General features: G+C 47.9%; 1 protein-coding gene across 1 annotated transcript in view; it reads left to right on the top strand.

The window, feature by feature from the left end:
* The window catches only part of ITGB3 (integrin subunit beta 3), a 158,169-nt gene that overhangs the window by 129,090 nt on the left and 6,459 nt on the right, over positions 1–22,620 (top strand). Inside the window, exons 11-14 of the mRNA XM_063959453.1 lie at positions 4,835–5,057; positions 5,195–5,295; positions 7,132–7,251; positions 18,680–18,846. Coding sequence (XP_063815523.1) covers positions 4,835–5,057; positions 5,195–5,295; positions 7,132–7,251; positions 18,680–18,846 — 611 coding nt within the window. The remainder of the gene's footprint in view (positions 1–4,834; positions 5,058–5,194; positions 5,296–7,131; positions 7,252–18,679; positions 18,847–22,620) is intronic.

Genomic DNA, 22,620 nt, shown 5'->3' with positions numbered 1-22,620 from the left:
AGTCCGGTAGGCTTACCATACTATCCCTTTAAACTGGAATGCTCATGGACTACACAGGTCCTGTGGTTGGTTAAAACCAGGTGTAATGCAGGTTTGACGTCAGCCAGTAACAAAACCTGTGTAATTCATGAGTGCCCTGGTTTAAAGGGATAGTATGGTAAGTTTAATTATATTTCCAGCACTCAGGGCTTTTGTAATCAGCCTGTGCCAGTGCTCCTCTCATTGGTCAGACTCCAGTATCTCTGTCATCAGCCAGTGTTCTCAACCACCAACTCTAGCTTGTTTCATAGCACCTCCAGTTTTGGCATCTCAGCAGTTCATTGCAGGTTCCCACAAGTTGCCTTACCATCTGCACAACCAGTACTCAGCTTCTTCCTTATCTCTCAGCAAGTATACATTGGAATCATTACCATTTAACTCACTGCACGTCCCTGGTCCAGAGTCGTCCCCACATATTGGTCCTCCCTGGTCTTTGCACAGAAGTCATATGTCATATCAAAACCCTCAGGTTTCACTTAACCTAGTCAGTCCAGCCTAAGTGTCCTGTCTCGGACAACACCGTGACAGATCTGATGTTATCTATATATAAATGCGAAAGCACTCACTCACTCACTGACTTATCACTAAATCTCTTACTTCCTGATATGTTAGGAAGCTGAAATGTAACATAGGTATTCTTCAGGTGGGAGATAGGAAAACTATTTTATCAGAATTTTAATAAATCTCCCCTAAGGGGATGAAAAGGGGGTTGACATAATGATGTCATTACCGATGTGTGGCTTGCGTTGCGTGAACCATAACGCCGAAACAGACAATCGGATCAAAATTTGGATTGCATCTCCAGTGTGTAGAATTTAATAAACTACAAAAACGGTCCTGTCACTTTTTACCGTATCTGCTACGGGTGCTCCTCGGGTAACGCCAAGAACCATGGATTAATATTTACTTACAAATTTACATCTCTATGGGGTATATGCAATTCCGGGCGAATTGCGGCAATTTTTCGCCTGTTTTTTAATTCGACACAATTCGACCGTCGAATTCCGGCCGGCGGGTGCCGGAATTCGACATATTCAATAAAAAACGGATTCGACAGTCCCGCTGTCGAAAAACGGGCCAATTGACGGATTTTGATTCGATTTTTAAAAATGTAAAAAAAACAGTAAAAAAACAGAAAAAAAATTGCGTGGGGTCCCCCCTCCTAAGCATAACCAGCCTCGGGCTCTTTGAGCCGGTCCTGGTTGCCAAAATACGGGGGGGGAAATGACGGGATCCCCCGTATTTTAACAACCAGCACCGGGCTCTGCGCCTGGTCCTGGTGCAAAATATACGGGGGACAAAAAGAGTAGGGTTTCCCCGTATTTTTTGTACCAGCACCTGGCTCCACTAGCTGGACAGATAATGCCACAGCCGGGAGACACTTTTATACCGCTCCCTGCGTCCGTGGCATTAAATACCCAACTAGTCACCCCTGGCCGGGGTACCCTGGAGAAGTGGGGACCCCTTTAATCAAGGGGTCCCCCCCCAGCCACCCAAGGGCCAGGGGTGAAGCCCAAGGCTATCCCCCCCATCCAAGGGCTGCGGATAGGGGGCTGATAGCCATGTGTAAAAATGAAAGAATATTGTTTTTTTGCAGAAGAACTACAAGTCCCAGCAAGCTGGTACTTGGAGAACCACAAGTACCAGCATGCAGGGGGAAAACGAGCCCGCTGGTACCTGTAGTTCTTCTGCAAAAAAAATACCCAAATAAAAACAGTACACGCACACCGTGAAAATACAACTTTATTTCACACATGCCGACACATACATACTTACCTATGTTAACACGCCGACTGCCACGTCTCCAATGTCGACGAATCAGGGGTACCTGAAAATAAACTTAATACTCACCTAAATCCAGTGTCCTGTGATATTTGTAATCCACGTACTTGGCAAAAAAAAAAAACGCATTTACCCGATCCACACGGACTGAAAGGGGTCCCATGTTTACACATGGGACCCCTTTCCCCGAATGCAGAGACCCCCCGTAACTGCTGTCACAGAAGGTCCCTTCAGCCAATCAGGGAGCGCCACGTCGTGGCACTCTCCTGATTGGCTGTATGCGTGTCGGATCTGTTAGACGCGCATCGCACAGCCCCCTCCATTATCTTCAATGGTGGGAACTTTGCGGTCAGTGGTGAGGTCACCCGCGGTCAGCGGCTGACCGCGGGTAACCCCACCGCTGACCGCGAAGTTCCCACCATTGAAACTAATGGAGGTGCTGTGCGATGCGCTGTCTGCCAGCTCAGACGCGCATAGGGAATCAGGAGAGTGCCAGGACGTGGCGCTACCTGATTGCCTGAAGGGACCTTCTGTGACAGGAGTCACAGGGGGTCTCAGCATTCGGGGAAAGGGGTCCCATGTGTAAACATGGGACCCCTTCCACCCCGTGTGGATCGGGTAAATGCGTTTTTTTATTTTGCCAAGTACGTGGATTACAAATATCACTGGACACTGGATTTAGGGGAGTATAATTTTATTTTCAGGTACACCCCGTGGATTCTACTTGGACAAGTGGACCGAACGTCGTGTCAACATAGGTAAGTATGTGTGTGTGTCGACATGTATGTAATAAAGTTGTACTTTCAAGGTGTGCGTGTCCTGTTTTTATTTGGGTATTTTTTTTGCAGTAGAACTACAGGTACCAGCGGGCCCATTTCCCCCCCGCATGCTGGTACTTGTGGTTCTCCAAGTACCAGCTTGCGGGGGAGGCTTGCTGGGACTTGTAGTTCTGCTGCAAAAAACAATATTCTTTCATTTCACAAAAGGCTATCAGCCTCCCATCCGCAGCCCATGGATGGGGGAGGGCAGCCTCGGGCTTCACCCCTGGCCCTTGGGTGGCTGGAGGGGGGGACCCCTTGATTGAAGGGGTCCCCACTCCTCCAGGGTACCCCGGCCAGGGGTGACTAGTTGGGGTTTTAATGGCACGGCCGCAGGGACCGATATCAAAGTGTCCCCCGGCTGTGGCATTATCTCCCCAGCTAGTGGAGCCCGATGCTGGTTCCAAAAATATGGGGGACCCCTACGCTTTTTGTCCCCCGTATTTTTGGCACCAGGACCGGACGCAGAGCCCGGTGCTGGTTCTAAAAATACGGGGGATCCCCTGTCATTTTCCCCCCGTATTTTTACAACCAGGACCGGCTCAAAGAGCCCGAGGCTGGTTATGCTTAGGAGGGGGGACCCCACGCATTTTTTTTTTCTGATTTTTAACCCATTCCATAAAAAAAATATATATATTTTAAAAAATACTTGTGCCTCCTAAATAGACAAACCAAGTACCTAATCCCTTCTAATATAAATAGATATGCTATTACCAATAAAAAAAAACACAAAAAAACAATTTTTTTTATTAGATTCCGCCAGCAATGTGAGGAGGATTGAAAATGACGAATTTACTGTCTAAAAGCACTGTTGTCGAATTTACATTACAATCTTCAATTGAATATACTTTTGTCGAAATGCCGCATTTGTACCATTGCAGAAATGTCAAATTTGTCAAATGTCGAATTTCAAAAAGTCGAATTTGGAAAGTCCGTTTTTTTGACGAAAAGTACTGAATTGCATTGTCGATTTTTTTTGGGGGGCGAAAATGTCCAGTTTTTTCGACATTTTCGGAAATTCGACCGCAATTGCATATACCCCTATGTATTTACCACATTTTTAACACTCATTTATATGTACAACCGGGAACATCAGAAACTCCCGTGCAAAGAACGGGTAGAACAGCTAGTAACATATATGTGCAAAATTAGTTTAGAAACCCCAGATTGTGACATAAATTATATGTATACCATATATGTGCAAAATTATACACTATATCAAAATAGTAGAAAAAAAAATGTTTTTTTTATAAATTGTTCCTTGGTATTTAGAAGTGAAACACTGGTTACAACATAAGCTTCAAAATATTTAGAATTAGCTGGTCTGTGGTTATGGGTGTGCTAGATTCACCACCTTTACCTGGAGAGATAATGCCGCAGTACCTATGTGTCAGCAAGCAAGCAATTGCTCATTAAAAAAATTTTAGCACTAAAAACAGTCACAAGTGATTCACAATAAGCTGGTTTGTAGATACTGTTAGTCATGTGCAGGTGATGAGTCTTTCTGACAATGATTAATTCACTATGTCTCACAAGAGAAGATATAATCAAAACATGGCCAGTAACATTAATGAGAAATGGGCTACAATGAGCCAAATGCCCCTTGTTATATAAAAAGAACAGGAAGCATTATTGGCAAGGTGAAAAATACAGGCTATAACGGCACTCAGTCAGTGTACAGCATGCTGGGCTTTACTGCCAGGCCCGTTTTAAGGAGCAGATTTAACAATGAGCTCCTGTCATTTTTAAAAAACATGACAGTTGGGAGCTGATTGACAGAAGCCCCATTTATGGGGCTTCTGTCAATTTAGGGGCAGATGTAACAGCAAGTGATATAACAGCAAGAATATCACTTGCTGTTATATCTGCCCCTAAATTTTCACCTCCAACCTGCCTGGAAGCCGTTTTGTAAATAAAACCCGTTTCTTTAAGAAGACATTTACGGCATTGTTGCATACGTTCTTACATGTAAATGCACAGTCTCAAACTCACACACAAATTTATTTTGTAATTTAATTAAGTATACTTGTATATCGTCAGTACACAAATAATTATTAGCCGGCTGCACATCAGGATAGTACTCTCGATCATATATGCTGCTTTACATATAGAATCATAATAAAGAGCCTTATCTGTTAGAATGATAAATATACATAACATCACTTTTCTATAAATTGTTTTTATTTCCCCACCAGGACATGGACAGTGTAACTGTGGGGATTGTATTTGTGAATCTGACTGGACGGGAAGTTACTGCAACTGCACCACACGCACAGACACCTGTATGTCCAGCAGTGGGCTCTTGTGCAGTGGAAGGGGACAGTGTATCTGTGGGAAGTGTGACTGCACCCAGCCCGGTTCATATGGAGACACTTGTGAGAAGTGTCCAACTTGTCCAGATGCTTGCACCTTTAAGAAGTGAGTTACAGTGTTAAACTCTATCACCTCCCTGAAGTGTACTAAATTGCTCCCTATAATCCTTTACAATCTGTAAAACTCAACTCTCCTTTTGTATTTTTGTTTCATATAACCCTCTATCTCTCACTGTAACATAGGAGCTGTGTGGAGTGCAAGAAGTTTGAGCGGGGCCCGTGGATTGAGCAATCCTTGTGCAAGAGAATTTGTCGTGATGAGATTGAGTCTGTGAAAGAGCTAGGTGAGTATAGCATATCTTTCAATAAAAAACAAAACATTATGAACAAGACCCACCCAAGATATTCCATTTCCTACTCCGTCAGAACCTCATTTTATTTGCCACACTTGTTTGAAGTAACCCTACAAATTATCAATGTTCTGTCAAACAGAGGAATGGGCAAGTATGATATTGGTTGTGATGCTTGGCTGAAGAGTCATGGGTTATGAGGTTAGTCTGAAGTGAGGTGTGGTTTGTGACACTGGGTTTAAGTGAGGTATGAGTTGCGACAAAGCTGGAGTGAGGTTTTGGGTTACGATGCTGGACTGAGGTTAGGTATGGGGCTGAAGTGAGGTGTGGGTAGTGACGCAGGGATGAAGTGAGGTGTGGCTAGTGATGCTGGGATGAAGTGAGGTGTGGGTAGTGACGCAGGGTTGAAGTGAGGTGTGGGTAGTGACGCAGGGATGAAGTGAGGTGTGGGTAGTGACGCAGGGATGAAGTGAGGTGTGGCTAGTGACGCAGGGATGAAGTGAGGTGTGGCTAGTGACGCAGGGATGAAGTGAGGTGTGGGTAGTGACGCAGGGATGAAGTGAGGTGTGGGTAGTGACGCAGGGATGAAGTGAGGTGTGGGTAGTGACGCAGGGATGAAGTGAGGTGTGGCTAGTGACGCTGGGATGAAGTGAGGTGTGGGTAGTGACGCAGGGATGAAGTGAGGTGTGGGTAGTGACGCAGGGATGAAGTGAGGTGTGGGTAGTGACGCAGGGATGAAGTGAGGTGTGGCTAGTGACGCTGGGATGAAGTGAGGTGTGGGTAGTGACGCAGGGATGAAGTGAGGTGTGGGTAGTGACGCAGGGATGAAGTGAGGTGTGGCTAGTGACGCTGGGATGAAGTGAGGTGTGGGTAGTGACGCAGGGATGAAGTGAGGTGTGGGTAGTGACGCAGGGATGAAGTGAGGTGTGGCTAATGACGCAGGGATGAAGTGAGGTGTGGGTAGTGACGCAGGGATGAAGTGAGGTGTGGGTAGTGACGCAGGGATGAAGTGAGGTGTGGGTAGTGACGCAGGGATGAAGTGAGGTGTGGCTAGTGACGCTGGGATGAAGTGAGGTGTGGGTAGTGACGCAGGGATGAAGTGAGGTGTGGGTAGTGACGCAGGGATGAAGTGAGGTGTGGGTAGTGACGCAGGGATGAAGTGAGGTGTGGCTAGTGATGCTGGGATGAAGTGAGGTGTGGGTAGTGACGCAGGGTTGAAGTGAGGTGTGGGTAGTGACGCAGGGATGAAGTGAGGTGTGGGTAGTGACGCAGGGATGAAGTGAGGTGTGGGTAGTGACGCAGGGATGAAGTGAGGTGTGGCTAGTGACGCAGGGATGAAGTGAGGTGTGGGTAGTGACGCAGGGATGAAGTGAGGTGTGGGTAGTGACGCAGGGATGAAGTGAGGTGTGGGTAGTGACGCAGGGATGAAGTGAGGTGTGGGTAGTGACGCAGGGATGAAGTGAGGTGTGGGTAGTGACGCAGGGATGAAGTGAGGTGTGGGTAGTGACGCAGGGATGAAGTGAGGTGTGGGTAGTGACGCTGGGATGAAGTGGGATGTGGCTAGTGACGCTGGGATGAAGTGAGGTGTGGGTAGTGACGCAGGGATGAAGTGAGGTGTGGGTAGTGACGCAGGGATGAAGTGGGGTGTGGGTAGTGACGCAGGGATGAAGTGAGGTGTGGGTAGTGACGCAGGGATGAAGTGAGGTGTGGGTAGTGACGCAGGGATGAAGTGAGGTGTGGGTAGTGAGGCAGGGATGACGTGAGGTGTGGGTAGTGTTGTTGGGCTAAAAATTTAATTTGTGTTTGCTTATTTGTCAATATCATCCTCAGGTGATAATGGGAAGGATGCTGTGAATTGCACATATAAGGACGAGAATGACTGTGTGGTCAGGTTTCAGTACCATGAGGACGCCAGTGGGAAGTCTGTGTTATATGTCATTCATGAAGCAGGTAAGATTCGGACAGTGGTCACACAACTTATGGTACCAATAAAACACTACCATATTTGATCATTTAGCATTGTCAACTGCAGAAACCTGAAACTGATTGGTGCAAACATATAAATAGATGTTCTTAGGAGTGGAATCACTTCTATGCTGAAGTATTTTTTTAATTAACAATAAATAATACTTTAGTTGCTAGGTAATGCTGCATTGAGAATACGCCGAAGTCAGGTCTACGTCTGTTTTTTTTGTGTGTGTGTATTAATTAGCTATTTATATATTTTAATAGCATGGGCTCACTAATGGCTGTAACTTTGACGTTTTCTTTACACATGGGGGGGGGGTTGGGGCAGGAAAGCCTGTAACTACATGTTCTGGTGATGGGATTATGTGGAAGCACAATAATGTCTGGGTATTATTGTGTCTGTCTGTGATATTGCTGTCACTGACCAGCAAGAGGTAACAACATAGCTGCCAACCCAGCAATTGCACAGTTCATTCTCTGCCTATTGCTAATTATTATAACCTGTGAGAAACATATTTACCAACATTTAATTTAACCCAGATTAATGTAACTGGAAAATATTTGAGAAAAGCAAAGATTTGTTAGAGAAACAAAATGCTGAGGTTGGCAGTTATGCAATTAGTACTGCTGTGCAAAAATGTATATATTTATTTCATTTGCATCTCATATTATACAGAACCAGTCACCTACATAAAGTTTAGGTAGCCATAGGGCAGAATGTACTAAAGGGAAAATGCAGCCAAGAGCCCTTTTTTGGACATTGACAGCATTTCCCATATGTACTAAGCCCAGTAATGCTGGGCTTCGGTATGGTGGGTAATGTCATCTTTGGGTGGTATTACCCCATAGAAGTCTAGGGGCTAAAACACACTACCCGGCTGGCGCCGCCCGGCAAAAACCCGGCCGGCTTTTAACCGCTGCCATGATGCAAAGACACATTGAGCGCAATGTGTCCATACACACGGCACGGTCCCGGCCCGGCTGCCGGGTTGCAGCTGGAAATATCCACTGGAAGGTCCGGCTGCCGGGCCGTCTTTGCAGCCAGTAATCCGTGTGTGTGAAGGGGAGCTTTCACACACAACGTTTTTTTCCCAAGCCGTGTCTAATGCTGCGCATGCGCACAGCATCACACAGCCGTCCTGTCTAAGAGGCTCAAAGCCGTCCTGTGTGAGAGACTCTGCCGGTTTCTCCCGGATGGCAAAAAGCCGGACAAAGTTTGTCCGGCTTTTTGCCATCAGGGAGAATCCGGCGCGTGTGTTACAGCCTCAAGGGGCTTCTTTCCACATTGTGCTCTGAGAGGGATCCATTCAGATACGGGGTGCTGAAACCTGGAAGTGCCGGCATCACAAAGGACAGCTCTTATCGGAAGAGCTGTCCTCTGTGATACTAATCACATATGTTAGTACATAATATGCGATTAGTATTAATGCAAAGTGTGGCGAAATGTACCGCCATAGGTTACTACATCCCGCCCATAATGTGGTCTGATTTAAATGTTTCTGAAAATACAGTACAGCCCACTTATTCTGTGGAACTAGTGACATCACAGAGAGTGCTACATATTCATTCATTGCGAACAGGTAACATTCTGCCTCTGGTTCCTAGTGAATTGAATGCATTAGCACAACAAAATGTGTCTAGCCACAGTGTGCGTGTGACCACTGTGCTATTATGGGAGTAGTCTCTGCTTTGATGGAACTATAATATACTATGTTTTCATAAAAGGTGGCATTTCCCTTTAGAAAAGTGCTAAATTTATATTCCATTTTCAGACAGTCAGTCATTCTTACCACAGCCAAAGTATACTGATTAGCAGTAACTGTCTAAAAGTGTAGCAAGTAGCTTTTCCCTGGCAGTGTTCTGCCCTGAAATAAATATGTCATTAATAACATACAACGCCCACGTAAACTTTCAGTAACATGTCCTTGAAACTGGTATGTGCAGGAGGAAAACAAACTTTACAGGAATTCTTATAACCCTTTCTAACAAGCTGTTATATGTATCACATATTTCCTCAGTAATAACCCAGACTCACAGATATTAACTCTCTGGTAACTGGCATTATTAGTCTTTAGTTTAAAGTGAGATTTGTGCAGAATCCAAAGTTTGTATTTATGTATAAACAGTGGTTCCATTAGTACTGCATTGGGACAGAAAAAAAACATTTCTGGCATGATTTCACTTCCTGGAATTCAGATAGTGGGTAGAATCATGTTAGACGTTAAATAGATGAGAGAATGTAATACATTTACAGATGCGTCCTCACTTATCTATCTTTCTCTAACGTCCTAGTGGATGCTGGGAACTCCGAAAGGACCATGGGGAATAGCGGCTCCGCAGGAGTCTGGGCACAACTAAAAGAAAGCTTTTAGACTACCTGGTGTGCACTGGCTCCTCCCACTATGACCCTCCTCCAAGCCTCAGTTAGATTTTTGTGCCCGGCCGAGCTGGATGCACACTAGGGGCTCTCCTGAGCTCCTAGAAAGAAAGTATATTTTAGGTTTTTTATTTTACAGTGAGACCTGCTGGCAACAGGCTCACTGCAACGAGGGACTAAGGGGAGAAGAAGCGAACCTACCTGCTTGCAGCTAGCTTGGGCTTCTTAGGCTACTGGACACCATTAGCTCCAGAGGGATTGACCGCATGGAACTGGCCTGGCAGCTGTGCGCCATTGCTCCTCATACACACTTCACACTCCGGTCACTGAGGGTGCAGGGCGCTGGGGGGGGGCGTCCTGAGCAGCAATAAAAACACCTTGGCTGGCAAAATAATCACAATATATAGCCCCAGAGGCTATATATGTGATAAATACCCCTGCCAGAATCCTTAAAAAAGCGGGAGAAAAGTATGCGAAAAAGGGGCGGAGCTATCTCCCTCAGCACACTGGCGCCATTTCTCCCTCACAGCTCCGCTGGAAGGAAGCTCCCTGGCTCTCCCCTGCAGTCTACACTACAGAAAGGGTAAAAAAGAGAGGGGGGGCACTAAATTAAGGCGCAGTAAATATTATAGCAGCTATAGGGGACATAATTCAGTTAGTCCCTGTATTATATAGCGCTCTGGTGTGTGCTGGCATACTCTCTCTCTGTCTCCCCAAAGGGCTTCTGTGGGGTCCTGTCCTCTGTTAGAGCATTCCCGGTGTGTGTGCGGTGTGTCGGTACGGCTGTGTCGACATGTTTGATGAGGAAAATTATGTGGAGGCGGAGCAGATGCCTATAGAAGTGATGTCACCCCCTGCGGGGCAGACACCTGAGTGGATGGTTTTATGGAAGGAATTACGTGCAAGTGTCGACTCCTTACACAAAAAATTTGACGACATGCCAAATGCGGGACAGCCGGCTTCTCAGCTCGTGCCTGCCCAGGTGTCTCAAAGGCCATCAGGGGCTCTAAAACGCCCGCTACCTCAGATGGCAGACGCAGATGTCGACACGGATACGTCGACGACGATGAGTCTAATCTAATGTCCACTAGGGCCATTCGTTGCATGATTGAGGCAATGAAAGAGGTGTTACACATTTCGGATATAAACCCAGGTACCACTAAAAAGGGTATTATGTTTGGGGAGAAAAAACTACCCGTAGTTTTTCCCCCATCTGAAGAATTAAATGAAGTGTGTGAAGAAGCGTGGGGTTTCCCCGATAAAAGATTGGTAATCTCTAAAAAATTACTAATGGCGTTCCCTTTCCCGCCAGAGGATAGGGCACGTTGGGAAACACTTCCTAGGGTGGATAAAGCGCTCACACGTTTGTCTAAAAAGGTGACACTTCCGTCTCCGGATACGGCCGCCCTGAAGGAGCCTGCGGATAGAAAGCAGGAGGCAATCCTGAAGTCTGTATATACACACTCAGGCATTATACTTAGACCAGCTATTGCGTCAGCATGGATGTGCAGTGCTGCCGCTGCATGGTCAGATTCCCTGTCAGAAAATATTGACACCCTAGACAGGGACACTATTCTGCTAACCATAGAGCATATTAAAGACTCAGTCTTATACATGAGAGATGCACAGAGGGAGATCTGCCGGCTGGCATCTAAAATAAGTGCATTGTCCATTTCTGCTAGGAGAGGCTTATGGACCCGGCAGTGGACAGGGGATGCAGATTCCAAAAGGCACATGAAAGTTTTGCCTTATAAGGGTGAGGAGTTATTCGGGGATGGTCTCTCGGACCTAGTTTCCACAGCAACAGCTGGGAAGTCAGCATTTTTACCCCATGTTCCCTCACAGCCTAAGAAAGCGCCGTTTTATAAGGTACAGTCCTTTCGGACCCAGAAAAGCAGGCGAGGAAAAGGCGGGTCTTTTCTGTCCAGAGGCAGAGGTAGGGGAAAAAGGCTGCTACAAACAGCAGGTTCCCAGGAGCAAAAGTCCTCCCCCGCTTCTTCCAAGTCCGCCGCATGACGGTGGGGCTCCACAGGCGGAGCCAGGTACGGTGGGGGGCCGCCTCAAAAATTTCAGCGATCAGTGGGCTCGCTCACAGGTGGATCCCTGGATCTTTCAAGTAGTATCTCAGGGGTACAAGCTGGAATTCGAGGCGTCTCCCCCCCGCCGTTTCCTCAAATCTGCCTTGCCAACAACTCCCTCAGGCAGGGAGGCAGTGCTAGAGGCAATTCACAAGCTGTATTCCCAGCAGGTGATAGTCAAGGTGCCCCTACTTCAACAAGGACGGGGTTACTATTCCACACTGTTTGTGGTACCGAAACCGGACGGTTCGGTGAGACCCATTTTAAATTTGAAATCCTTGAACACATACATAAAAAAATTCAAGTTCAAGATGGAATCGCTCAGGGCGGTTATTGCAAGCCTGGACGAGGGGGATTACATGGTATCCCTGGACATCAAGGATGCTTACCTGCATGTCCCCATTTATCATCCTCACCAGGAGTACCTCAGATTTGCGGTACAGAATTGCCATTACCAATTCCAGATGCTGCCGTTTGGACTGTCCACGGCACCGAGGGTGTTTACCAAGGTAATGGCGGAAATGATGATACTCCTTCGAAAAAAGGGAGTTTTAATTATCCCGTACTTGGACGATCTCCTAATAAAGGCGAGATCCAGGGAGCAGTTGTTGGTAGGAGTAGCACTATCTCAGGAGGTGCTACACCAGCACGGTTGGATTCTGAATATTCCAAAGTCACAGCTGGTTCCGACGACACGTCTACTGTTCCTGGGAATGATTCTGGACACAGTCCAGAAAAAAGTGTTTCTCCCGGAGGAGAAAGCCAAGGAGCTGTCATCTCTAGTCAGAGACCTCCTGAAACCAAAACAGGTGTCGGTGCATCACTGCACGCGAGTCCTGGGAAAGATGGTGACTTCTTACGAAGGAATTCCTTTCGGCAGGTTCCATGCCAGAATCTTTCAGTGGGACCTGTTGGACCAATGGTCCGGATCGCATCTTCAGATGCATCGGCTAATAACCCTGTCTCCAAGAACCAGGGTGTCTCTGCTGTGGTGGCTGCAGAGTGCTCATCTTCTAGAGGGCCGCAGATTCGGCATACAGGACTGGGTCCTGGTGACCACGGATGCCAGCCTTCGAGGCTGGGGGGCAGTCACACAGGGAAGAAACTTCCAAGGACTATGGTCGAGTCAGGAGACTTCCCTACACATAAATATTCTAGAACTAAGGGCCATTTACAATGCCCTAAGTCAGGCAAAACCCCTGCTTCTACACCAGCCGGTACTGATCCAGTCAGACAACATCACGGCGGTCGCCCATGTAAACCGACAGGGCGGCACAAGAAGCAGGACGGCAATGGCAGAAGCCACAAGGATTCTCCGATGGGCGGAAAATCACGTACTAGCACTGTCAGCAGTGTTCATTCCGGGAGTGGACAACTGGGAAGCAGACTTCCTCAGCAGGCACGACCTCCACCCGGGAGAGTGGGGACTTCATCCAGAAGTCTTCACACTGATTGTAAATCGTTTGGAACGGCCACAGGTGGACATGATGGCGTCCCGCCTAAACAAAAAACTAGAGAGATATTGCGCCAGGTCAAGGGACCCTCAGGCGATAGCGGTGGACGCTCTAGTGACACCGTGGGTGTACCAGTCAGTTTATGTGTTCCCTCCTCTGCCTCTCATACCAAAGGTACTGAGAATAATAAGAAAACGAGGAGTAAGGACAATACTCGTGGTTCCGGATTGGCCAAGAAGAGCGTGGTACCCGGAACTTCAAGAGATGATCTCAGAGGACCCATGGCCTCTGCCGCTCAGACAGGACCTGCTGCAGCAGGGGCCCTGTCTGTTCCAAGACTTACCGTGGCTGCGTTTGACGGCATGGCGGTTGAACGCCGGATCCTAAAGGAAAAGGGCATTCCGGAGGATGTCATTCCTACGCTGATTAAAGCCAGGAAAGATGTAACTGTAAAACATTATCACCGCATATGGCGAAAATATGTTGCTTGGTGTGAGGCCAGTAAGGCCCCAACAGAGGAATTTCACCTGGGTCGATTTCTGCACTTCCTACAGGCAAAAAAGAACTAGCTTCACTACCTGAAGTTCAGACATTTGTAAAAGGAGTGCTGCATATTCAGCCCCCTTTTGTGCCTCCAGTGGCACCCTGGGATCTCAACGTGGTGTTGAGTTTCCTAAAATCACATTGGTTTGAGCCACTAAAGACCGTGGATCTAAAATATCTCACGTGGAAAGTGGTCATGTTATTGGCCTTGGCTTCGGCCAGGCGTGTATCAGAATTGGCGGCTTTGTCATTTAAAAGCCCTTATCTGATTTTCCATATGGATAGGGCAGAATTGAGGACTCGTCCCCAGTTTCTCCCTAAGGTGGTATCTGCTTTTCACTTGAACCAACCTATTGTAGTGCCTGCGGCTACTAGCGACTTGGAGGATTCCAAGTTACTGGACGTAGTCAGGGCCTTGAAAATTTATGTTTCCAGGACGGCTGGAGTCAGGAAAACTGACTCGCTATTTATACTGTATGCACCCAACAAACTGGGTGCTCCTGCTTCTAAGCAGACTATTGCTCGCTGGATTTGTAGCACAATTCAGCTGGCGCATTCTGCGGCGGGACTGCCGCATCCTAAATCAGTTAAAGCCCATTCTACAAGGAAGGTGGGCTCATCTTGGGCGGCTGCCTGAGGGGTCTCGGCTTTACAACTTTGCCGAGCTGCTACTTGGTCAGGGGCAAACACGTTTGCAAAATTCTACAAATTTGATACCCTGGCTGAGGAGGACCTTGAGTTCTCTCATTCGGTGCTGCAGAGTCATCCGCACTCTCCCGCCCGTTTGGGAGCTTTGGTATAATCCCCATGGTCCTTTCGGAGTTCCCAGCATCCACTAGGACGTTAGAGAAAATAATATTTTACTCACCGGTAAATCTATTTCTCGTAGTCCGTAGTGGATGCTGGGCGCCCATCCCAAGTGCGGATTGTCTGCAATACTTGTACATAGTTATTGTTCACTAAAGGGTTATTGTTATGAGCCATCTGTTGAGAGGCTCAGTTATGTTTCATACTGTTAACTGGATATGGTATCACGAGTTATACGGTGTGATTGGTGTGGCTGGTATGAGTCTTACCCGGGATTCAAAATCCTTCCTTATTGTGTCAGCTCTTCCGGGCACAGTATCCTAACTGAGGCTTGGAGGAGGGTCATAGTGGGAGGAGCCAGTGCACACCAGGTAGTCTAAAAGCTTTCTTTTAGTTGTGCCCAGACTCCTGCGGAGCCGCTATTCCCCATGGTCCTTTCGGAGTTCCCAGCATCCACTACGGACTACGAGAAATAGATTTACCATTGAGTAAAATCTTATTTTAAATCACACAACATGAGGCCATGAAAAATGTGACTAAGATACACCACCGTATCTCATTGCTCAGTATTTTACTGAATTTACGTCTGTTTTGAACTGCAAATGTGACTAAAGCACAAAGGTCTTTGCATGACACAGCGATCTGTAACGCAATGTTCAATGTACAATATTACACTGCCACGATTGTGACAAAAGTACAAATCCGATGCACCCAGTACACTGCGAGCCTAATTCAGATCTGATCGCAGCAGCAAATGTGTTAGCTAATGGGCAAAACCATGTGCACTGCAGGGGGGGCAGATATAACGTGCAGAGAGAGTTAGATTTGGGTGTGGTGTGTTCAAACTGAAATCTAAATTGCAGTGTAAAAATAAAGCAGCCAGTATTTACCCTGCACAGAAACAAAATAACCCACCTAAATCTCTCTGCAAATGTTATATCTGCTCCCCCTGCAGTGCACATGGGGCCTAATTCAGAGTTGATCGTAGCCGCTACGATCAGTTACTCAGACATGCGGGGGGACACCCAGGACAGGGCTGGTCTGCCCCGCATGTCTGGCTCTGCCCCGCCGCACAAGTACAAAAGCACTTGACGAGTAGCTCCCTACCAGCGCAGCTCCTGCGCGCTGGCAGGGAGCTACTCGTCGCTGTCCGGGTCGCATCGGCTGCGTCTGACGTCACGCAGCCGCCGCAGCCCACCCCCCGCATTGGTCCGGGCACTCCTGCGTTGCCCAGACCAAGCCCCTAAAACGGCAGCCAAACGCCGCTGGCCCGCCCAGCGACCGCCTCTGCCTGTCAATCAGGCAGAGGCGACCGCAGGGCTGAGATGGCCGTCGGCTGTCTGGCATGCGCCGGCACACTGCGGTGCTGGCGCATGCGCAGTTCACACCTGATCGGCTGCTGTGCACAGCAGCGATCAGGTCTGAATGACCCCCATGGTTTTGCGCATTAGCTAACAAATTTGCTGCTGCGATCAGATCTGAATTAGGCCCTGCAACTGTAGTGTACAAAAAGTTGCTATGCTGTGCAAGATTTAGGGGAAATTGCAAAAGTCAGAAAGTTGCTACCCGTGCGCAGTGTCTAAGTCCCGGCATGGGTCTTGTGCCATTTGGTGCAAAAAAGATGGGTAAATAAGGACACATCTGTATATACTAAAATAACAAAATTGATTTTGCTTGATACTTTTTGTGGTTAACTATAATGGAAATCATTGCATCTTTTAAGGCACTAAGGTCTTGATTTTAGAAATAATATAAGTTCTATGGGCCTAATTCAGACCTGATCGCTCCTCTGCGAATTTGCAGAGGTTTGCGATCAGATAGTGACCGCCCAGACAGAGTGAATACCTGCCCCGTGCAAGTGTGCGTATGCCTTGCGAAAATCTCTGCGTACGCTGGTCAAGCTGCAAATCCGTTCGCAACTCACTCACCACTGCATGATTTTTCCTGTCTGTGCAGTCTGTGCGTAGCCCAGGACCTACTCCTACAGTGCGATAGAGACAGGCTGGTCATGGCATAATGTTGTAGGACAAAGCACTTTGATCACACTGTGGATAATGTGTCTGCAGATACCAACAGCAAATCATACCTTGGATCTGTGGGCTACTTACCAATATGTCCTCATACATCTAACCTTAATACGACATGCAGTGCGAGATGCCTGGCATGAGTGAGCCGCCAGGTCCTGGGCAACTCTGCTAATGTCTGGTGTCTTTTTTTTGCTGACAACGTGTCTCAATCGCAACACAATGCGACTAGGACACACGGGAGACTGTGCTGAGTAATTTGATATATGACACTTGTATATTGTGTGTGACTGAGTCCGTATACTTATATTGAAAAAAGCTGCAGCTGTTACAATGTAGCACTTAGATTCAGCGACTCAAGGCGGGTACACACTACGACATGGATCGGAATGATATATCGGCAATATAGGCCCTCATTCCGAGTTGATCGCTCGCAAGGCGAATTTAGCAGAGTTGCTCACGCTAAGCCTACGCCTACTGGGAGTGTATCTTAGCTTCTTAAAATTGCGACCGATGTATTCGCAATATTGCGATTACAAACTACTTAGCAGTTTCAGAGTAGCTTCAGACTTACTCGGCATCTGCGTTCAGTTCAGTGCTTGTCGTTCCTGGTTTGACGTCATAAACACACCCAGCGTTCGCCCAGACACTCCCCCGTTTCTCCGGCCACTCCTGCGTTTTTTCCGGAAACGGTAGCGTTTTTATCCACACGCCCCGAAAACGCCGTGTTTCCGCCCAGTAACACCCATTTCCTGTCAATCACACTACGTTCGCCAGAGCGAAGAAAAAGCCGTGAGTAAAAATACTATCTTCATTGTAAAATTACTTGGCGCAGTCGCAGTGCGAATATTGCGCATGCGTACTAAGCGGAATTTCACTGCGATGCGAAGAAAATTACCGAGCGAACGACTCGGAATGAGGGCCATAGTCTAGTGTGTATGCACAATCCGCGTGCCTCCGCCGTCCTTAATGATGTCTTCTGGTCGGCCATGCTGCCAAATGCAGCATAGCATCCCCTACCACTCCACTGACCCCCTGCATCATCAAGTGTGTATACTGTACACTTGCCGATGCATTGTCCCATTGCCCGTGATGTCTACAGAGTACACATCATTCCAGTGTGTACCCGGCATCAGTTGCATACACGATATACAAGTGTCATATAAGAAATTAGTCAGCACAGTCTCCTGATGCATCCTAGTCACATTGCGATGCAACTAAGATGCATTTTTAGTAAAAAAGAAGCAAAAAGATGCCTGATGCTAGAAGATTCTCATGCAACATGGTGTGCCAAAGTGTTTGTTTGGCATGACTGCAGCAAAGATGTATGAGGAAATATCTGTATATGACAGTGGGGGTAATTCCAAGTTGATCGCCGCAGGAATTTTGTTAGCAGTTGGGCAAAACCATGTGCACTGCAGGGGAGGCAGATATAACATGTGCAGAAAGAGTTAGATTTGGGTGGGTTAGATTGTTTCTCTGCAGGGTAAATACTGGCTGCTTTATTTTTACACTGCAATTTAGATTACAGATTGAACACACCACACCCAAATCTCACTCTCTCTGCACATGTTAAATCTGCCTCCCCTGCAGTGCACATGGTTTTGGCCAACTGCTAACAAAATTCCTGCTGCGATCAACTTGGAATTACCCCCCAGTATGTCTAAGTATGGAACACAGCTATAAAGGATACTGAAGATTTCAGTCTCCAGAGATGCACTGTGTTCTGCCATCAAGTCCTCTTTACATTCAATTTCCAGGTTACTTATGATGTTCTGCAAAATCACGTTGCCGGGGCTAGTGAAAATACATCCAAGGATGCAGCCACTGGTGCCGACACGCCATTTCTGGAACACTCCCCAACCCCAAATGTCAGTAGCATGTGGCTTTTGGGGCACTGCGAGCAACAACGCAGGTCCAGATCAGCACATGCATAGTGTGGCTCCTGAAGAGTCTACAAGAGTGATAAACGCATTGCAGTGTAACACAGCTAGGTGTACAAATGACCATAAGTACATAGCCTGAATCTGAGCACACTGGTTTTACGGACTCAATAACTTTAGTGTCAGTTACTGTTAGAGCCTCCTCTGTATCTACTTCAAATAACATATTGTTTATTCTACACAGAATGCCCTCAGGGACCTGACATCCTTGTGGTCTTAATGTCCGTCATGGGAGCCATTCTGCTCATAGGCCTGGTGGCTCTACTTATTTGGAAACTGCTCATTACTATCCATGACCGTCGTGAATTTGCCAAATTTGAAGAGGAGAGAGCAAAGGCTAAGTGGGACACGGTAAGATATGTTGTGGTAGATAACAAATAAAACATGACTAGGTTGGAGGAACAGATATATAAACTACTATTGTTATAGTAGTGTACAGAGACTTCCCTCTGATTATACACATTTGGCAAATTGTCTGTCACATTGCAATATTAACAACACCACATTTGGTACTAGCCCTCACTGTCTACCAGCCATGCTAAATTTATACTTTTATAACTGCTACCATACCTGAGGGAACATCATGACATACTGGGGCAGATGTATTAACCTGGAGAAGGGATAAAGAATTGATAAAGCAGTGATAAGCGCAAGCTGATAACGCACCAGCCAATCATTACAGACCTGAAAAATGATAGTTAGGAGCTGATTGGCTCAGTGGCGTAACTAGAAATTTTTCTCCCCCAAGCCAAAAAAATCCTCTGGCCCCCCCCCCCCCATAATTGGCACTAGCAAAGGTAGAAAAATGCGCGCGCCGGCAAAAAGGGGGTGTGGCTTTGTCGAAATGGGCGTGGCTTTGCGTGGAGGGCGTGGCATTGCAGGAAAAGACTACCTTATACCCCAGTTTTGCAACCTGCACGCCCAGACGTTGGCCACCACAGGAAAGAAAAAAAATCCTGATTCATGCCCCTTACATTATTTGTCATTTTTCCTCCTTATAGTAATGCCCAGTATACATTATTCCACATACTGCAATGGCCCTTAGACATTATTCCACATACAATAATGCACATGACACAATATGCACACACTGTAATGCCCGAGACACATTATGCCACACACCGTAATGCCTGTGACACATTATGACAGGAATCGCAATGCCCGTTATACATTATGCTACACACTGCAATGCCCCTGATACATTATAGCACATACAATGTCTGTGACACAGTATGACACACACCACAATGATCCTGAGACATTATACCACATACCACAATGCCCGTGATATAGTATACAACACACCGTAATGCCTGATACATTATGACACACACCGCAATGTCCGTGATACATTATGCCACACACCATAATGCCCATTACACATTAAGTTCTACAGTAAGGCTTCTAATTACTTTTAAATTACCTGCTCGTTGCCAGGGGTTTCATGCTCTTGGTTCCATGCACGGTGCCAGGGGTTTTCATGCTCAGGGTGTCATGCTCGTTGCCAGGGGTTTCATGCACTGGGTGTCATGCTCGTTGCTAGGGGGTAGTGCTTGTTGCTAGGGCCATGCTCCCAGTGCCACATATGCCCCCAGTGCCAGATATTCCCCCACAGTGCCAGGTATATGCCCCTAGTGCCAGATATTCCCCCACAGTGCCAGGTACATGCCCCCAGTGCCACATATACCCCCCCCCCAGTGCCACATATGCCCCCTCAGTGCCTGCTCCCCCCAGTGCCAAATATTCCCCCACAGTGCCAGGTATATGCCCCCAGTGCCAGATATTCCCCCACAGTGCCAGGTATATGCCTCCAGTGCCAGATCTTCCCCCCACAGTGCCAGGTATATGCCCCCAGTGCCAGATCTGCCCCCACAGTGCCAGGTATATGCCCCCAGTGCCAGATCTGCCCCCACAGTGCCAGGTATATGCCCCCAGTGCCAGATCTTCCCCCCACAGTGCCAGGTATATGCCCCCAGTGCCAGATCTGCCCCCACAGTGCCAGGTATATGCCCCCAGTGCCAGATCTTTCCCCCCCCCCCCCACAGTGCCAGGTATATGCCCCCAGTGCCAGATCTTCCCCCCACAGTGCCAGGTATATGCCCCCAGTGCCAGATCTGCCCCCACAGTGCCAGGTATATGCCCCCCAGTGCCAGATCTCCCCCCCCCCCCCCCCCCACAGTGCCAGGTATATGCCCCCAGTGCCAGATCTTCCCCCCACAGTGCCAGGTATATGCCCTCAGTGCCATATCTGCCCCCACAGTGCCAGGTATATGCCCCCAGTGCCAGATCTTTCCCCCCCCACAGTGCCAGGTATATGCCCCCAGTGCCAGATCTGCCCCCACAGTGCCAGGTATATGCCCCCAGTGCCAGATCTGCCCCCACAGTGCCAGGTATATGCCCCCAGTGCCAGATCTTCCCCCCACAGTGCCAGGTATATGCCCCCAGTGCCAGATCTGCCCCCACAGTGCCAGGTATATGCCCCCAGTGCCAGATCTCCCCCCCCCCCCCCCCCCCACAGTGCCAGGTATATGCCCCCAGTGCCAGATCTTCCCCCCACAGTGCCAGGTATATGCCCCCAGTGCCAGATCTGCCCCCACAGTGCCAGGTATATGCCCCCAGTGCCAGATCTGCCCCCACAGTGCCAGGTATATGCCCCCAGTGCCAGATCTTCCCCCCACAGTGCCAGGTATATGCCCCCAGTGCCAGATCTGCCCCCACAGTGCCAGGTATATGCCCCCAGTGCCAGATCTCCCCCCCCCCCCCCCCACAGTGCCAGGTATATGCCCCCAGTGCCAGATCTGCCCCCACAGTGCCAGGTATATGCCCCCAGTGCCAGATCTGCCCCCACAGTGCCAGGTATATGCCCCCAGTGCCAGATCTGCCCCCACAGTGCCAGGTATATGCCCCCAGTGCCAGATCTGCCCCCCACAGTGCCAGGTATGTGCCCCCAGTGCCAGATCTGCCCCCCACAGTGCCAGGTATATGCCCCAAGTGCCTGCTCCCCCGGCCTCCCCCCCCCCCATGTGTTGGAGGGACACGGAGCGCATTGCGCGTCTCACCTGGCTCTCCCCCGCTGGTCTAATAAAGGAAGTGCCGGTTCGTGAGCCAATCAGAGCTCACGAACGGCACTTCCTTAGACCGGCCGGGGGAGAGCCAGGGAGGGACACAGGAGAGACGCGCGATGTGCGTTCCGTGTCCCTCCAACACAGCAGGGAGGGAGAGGAGACCGCAGATTGACATGCGGACGCTCGTCCGCATGTCAATCTGTTCTAAGGCAGTGGCGCCCCCGCAGCCCCTCGCCCCCAAGCCACCGCGAGGACTGCGGGGGCAGTAGTTACGCCACTGGATTGGCTGCTGCGTTTATCACCTTGCACGTTTCACTGCTTTATCACTTCTTTGGGTTAATACATCTGCACCACAATACCTACAACACAAGCCACACCCACTTTGTTCATACAGGTCTTTTGCCCTAAAATAGGAACTGCTTAATAAAATTCTAGACTTTTGCCAGGCATATACTTTCCTTGAGATCAAGGGTAACCAGCATATATAGTTCTATCATTCTCATTTGCCAGTAGTCATTTAGGTAGATGGTCAGCCCTCATGTTCAGCAACTATCATCTGGCAGTTATTAAGTGGAAACATTGTACAGTTCTGTTTGGCTGTTAGTAACAAATGTCATAGTCAATCTATCCTAGAAAGGCTTATACTGGACATAACTGACATCATGTCTTAAAGCATGCATCTCTGTGTCTGTATGGTAAACACTACTAGTCATTTACGAGACACAAAATAGCACAGTGTGGCATTTTTTAGCATCATTGTGCTTACTTCTATGTGTTGTGTGGAAGTAAGTTCACTCCCCAAAGTACAATCTAATGTCCCCTCTGCAAATTCACTTTGCATGATTAATGCAGTTTTTGCTGAGGGCTAAACTCTCATGATTAGCTTAAGTGAAGAAAGTCAAAGCGCAGCCTTTCATCACATGAACGTTTCCTTTATTCTTCCATGGCAGTGTTATTTGACTCTCATTTAATGATCATATATCACAGAAATATTGGGGCCAATCTGTGCTACGTTTGTTTCAGGTTTTATACTTACGAATTAACAGATTTCACATACATT

The sequence above is a fragment of the Pseudophryne corroboree genome, chromosome 3, assembly GCF_028390025.1.
Source record: "Pseudophryne corroboree isolate aPseCor3 chromosome 3, aPseCor3.hap2, whole genome shotgun sequence".
Lineage (NCBI taxonomy): Eukaryota > Metazoa > Chordata > Amphibia > Anura > Myobatrachidae > Pseudophryne > Pseudophryne corroboree.
Note: the sequence above shows the minus strand (reverse complement) of the source record. Positions and strands in the feature narration are given on the sequence as shown.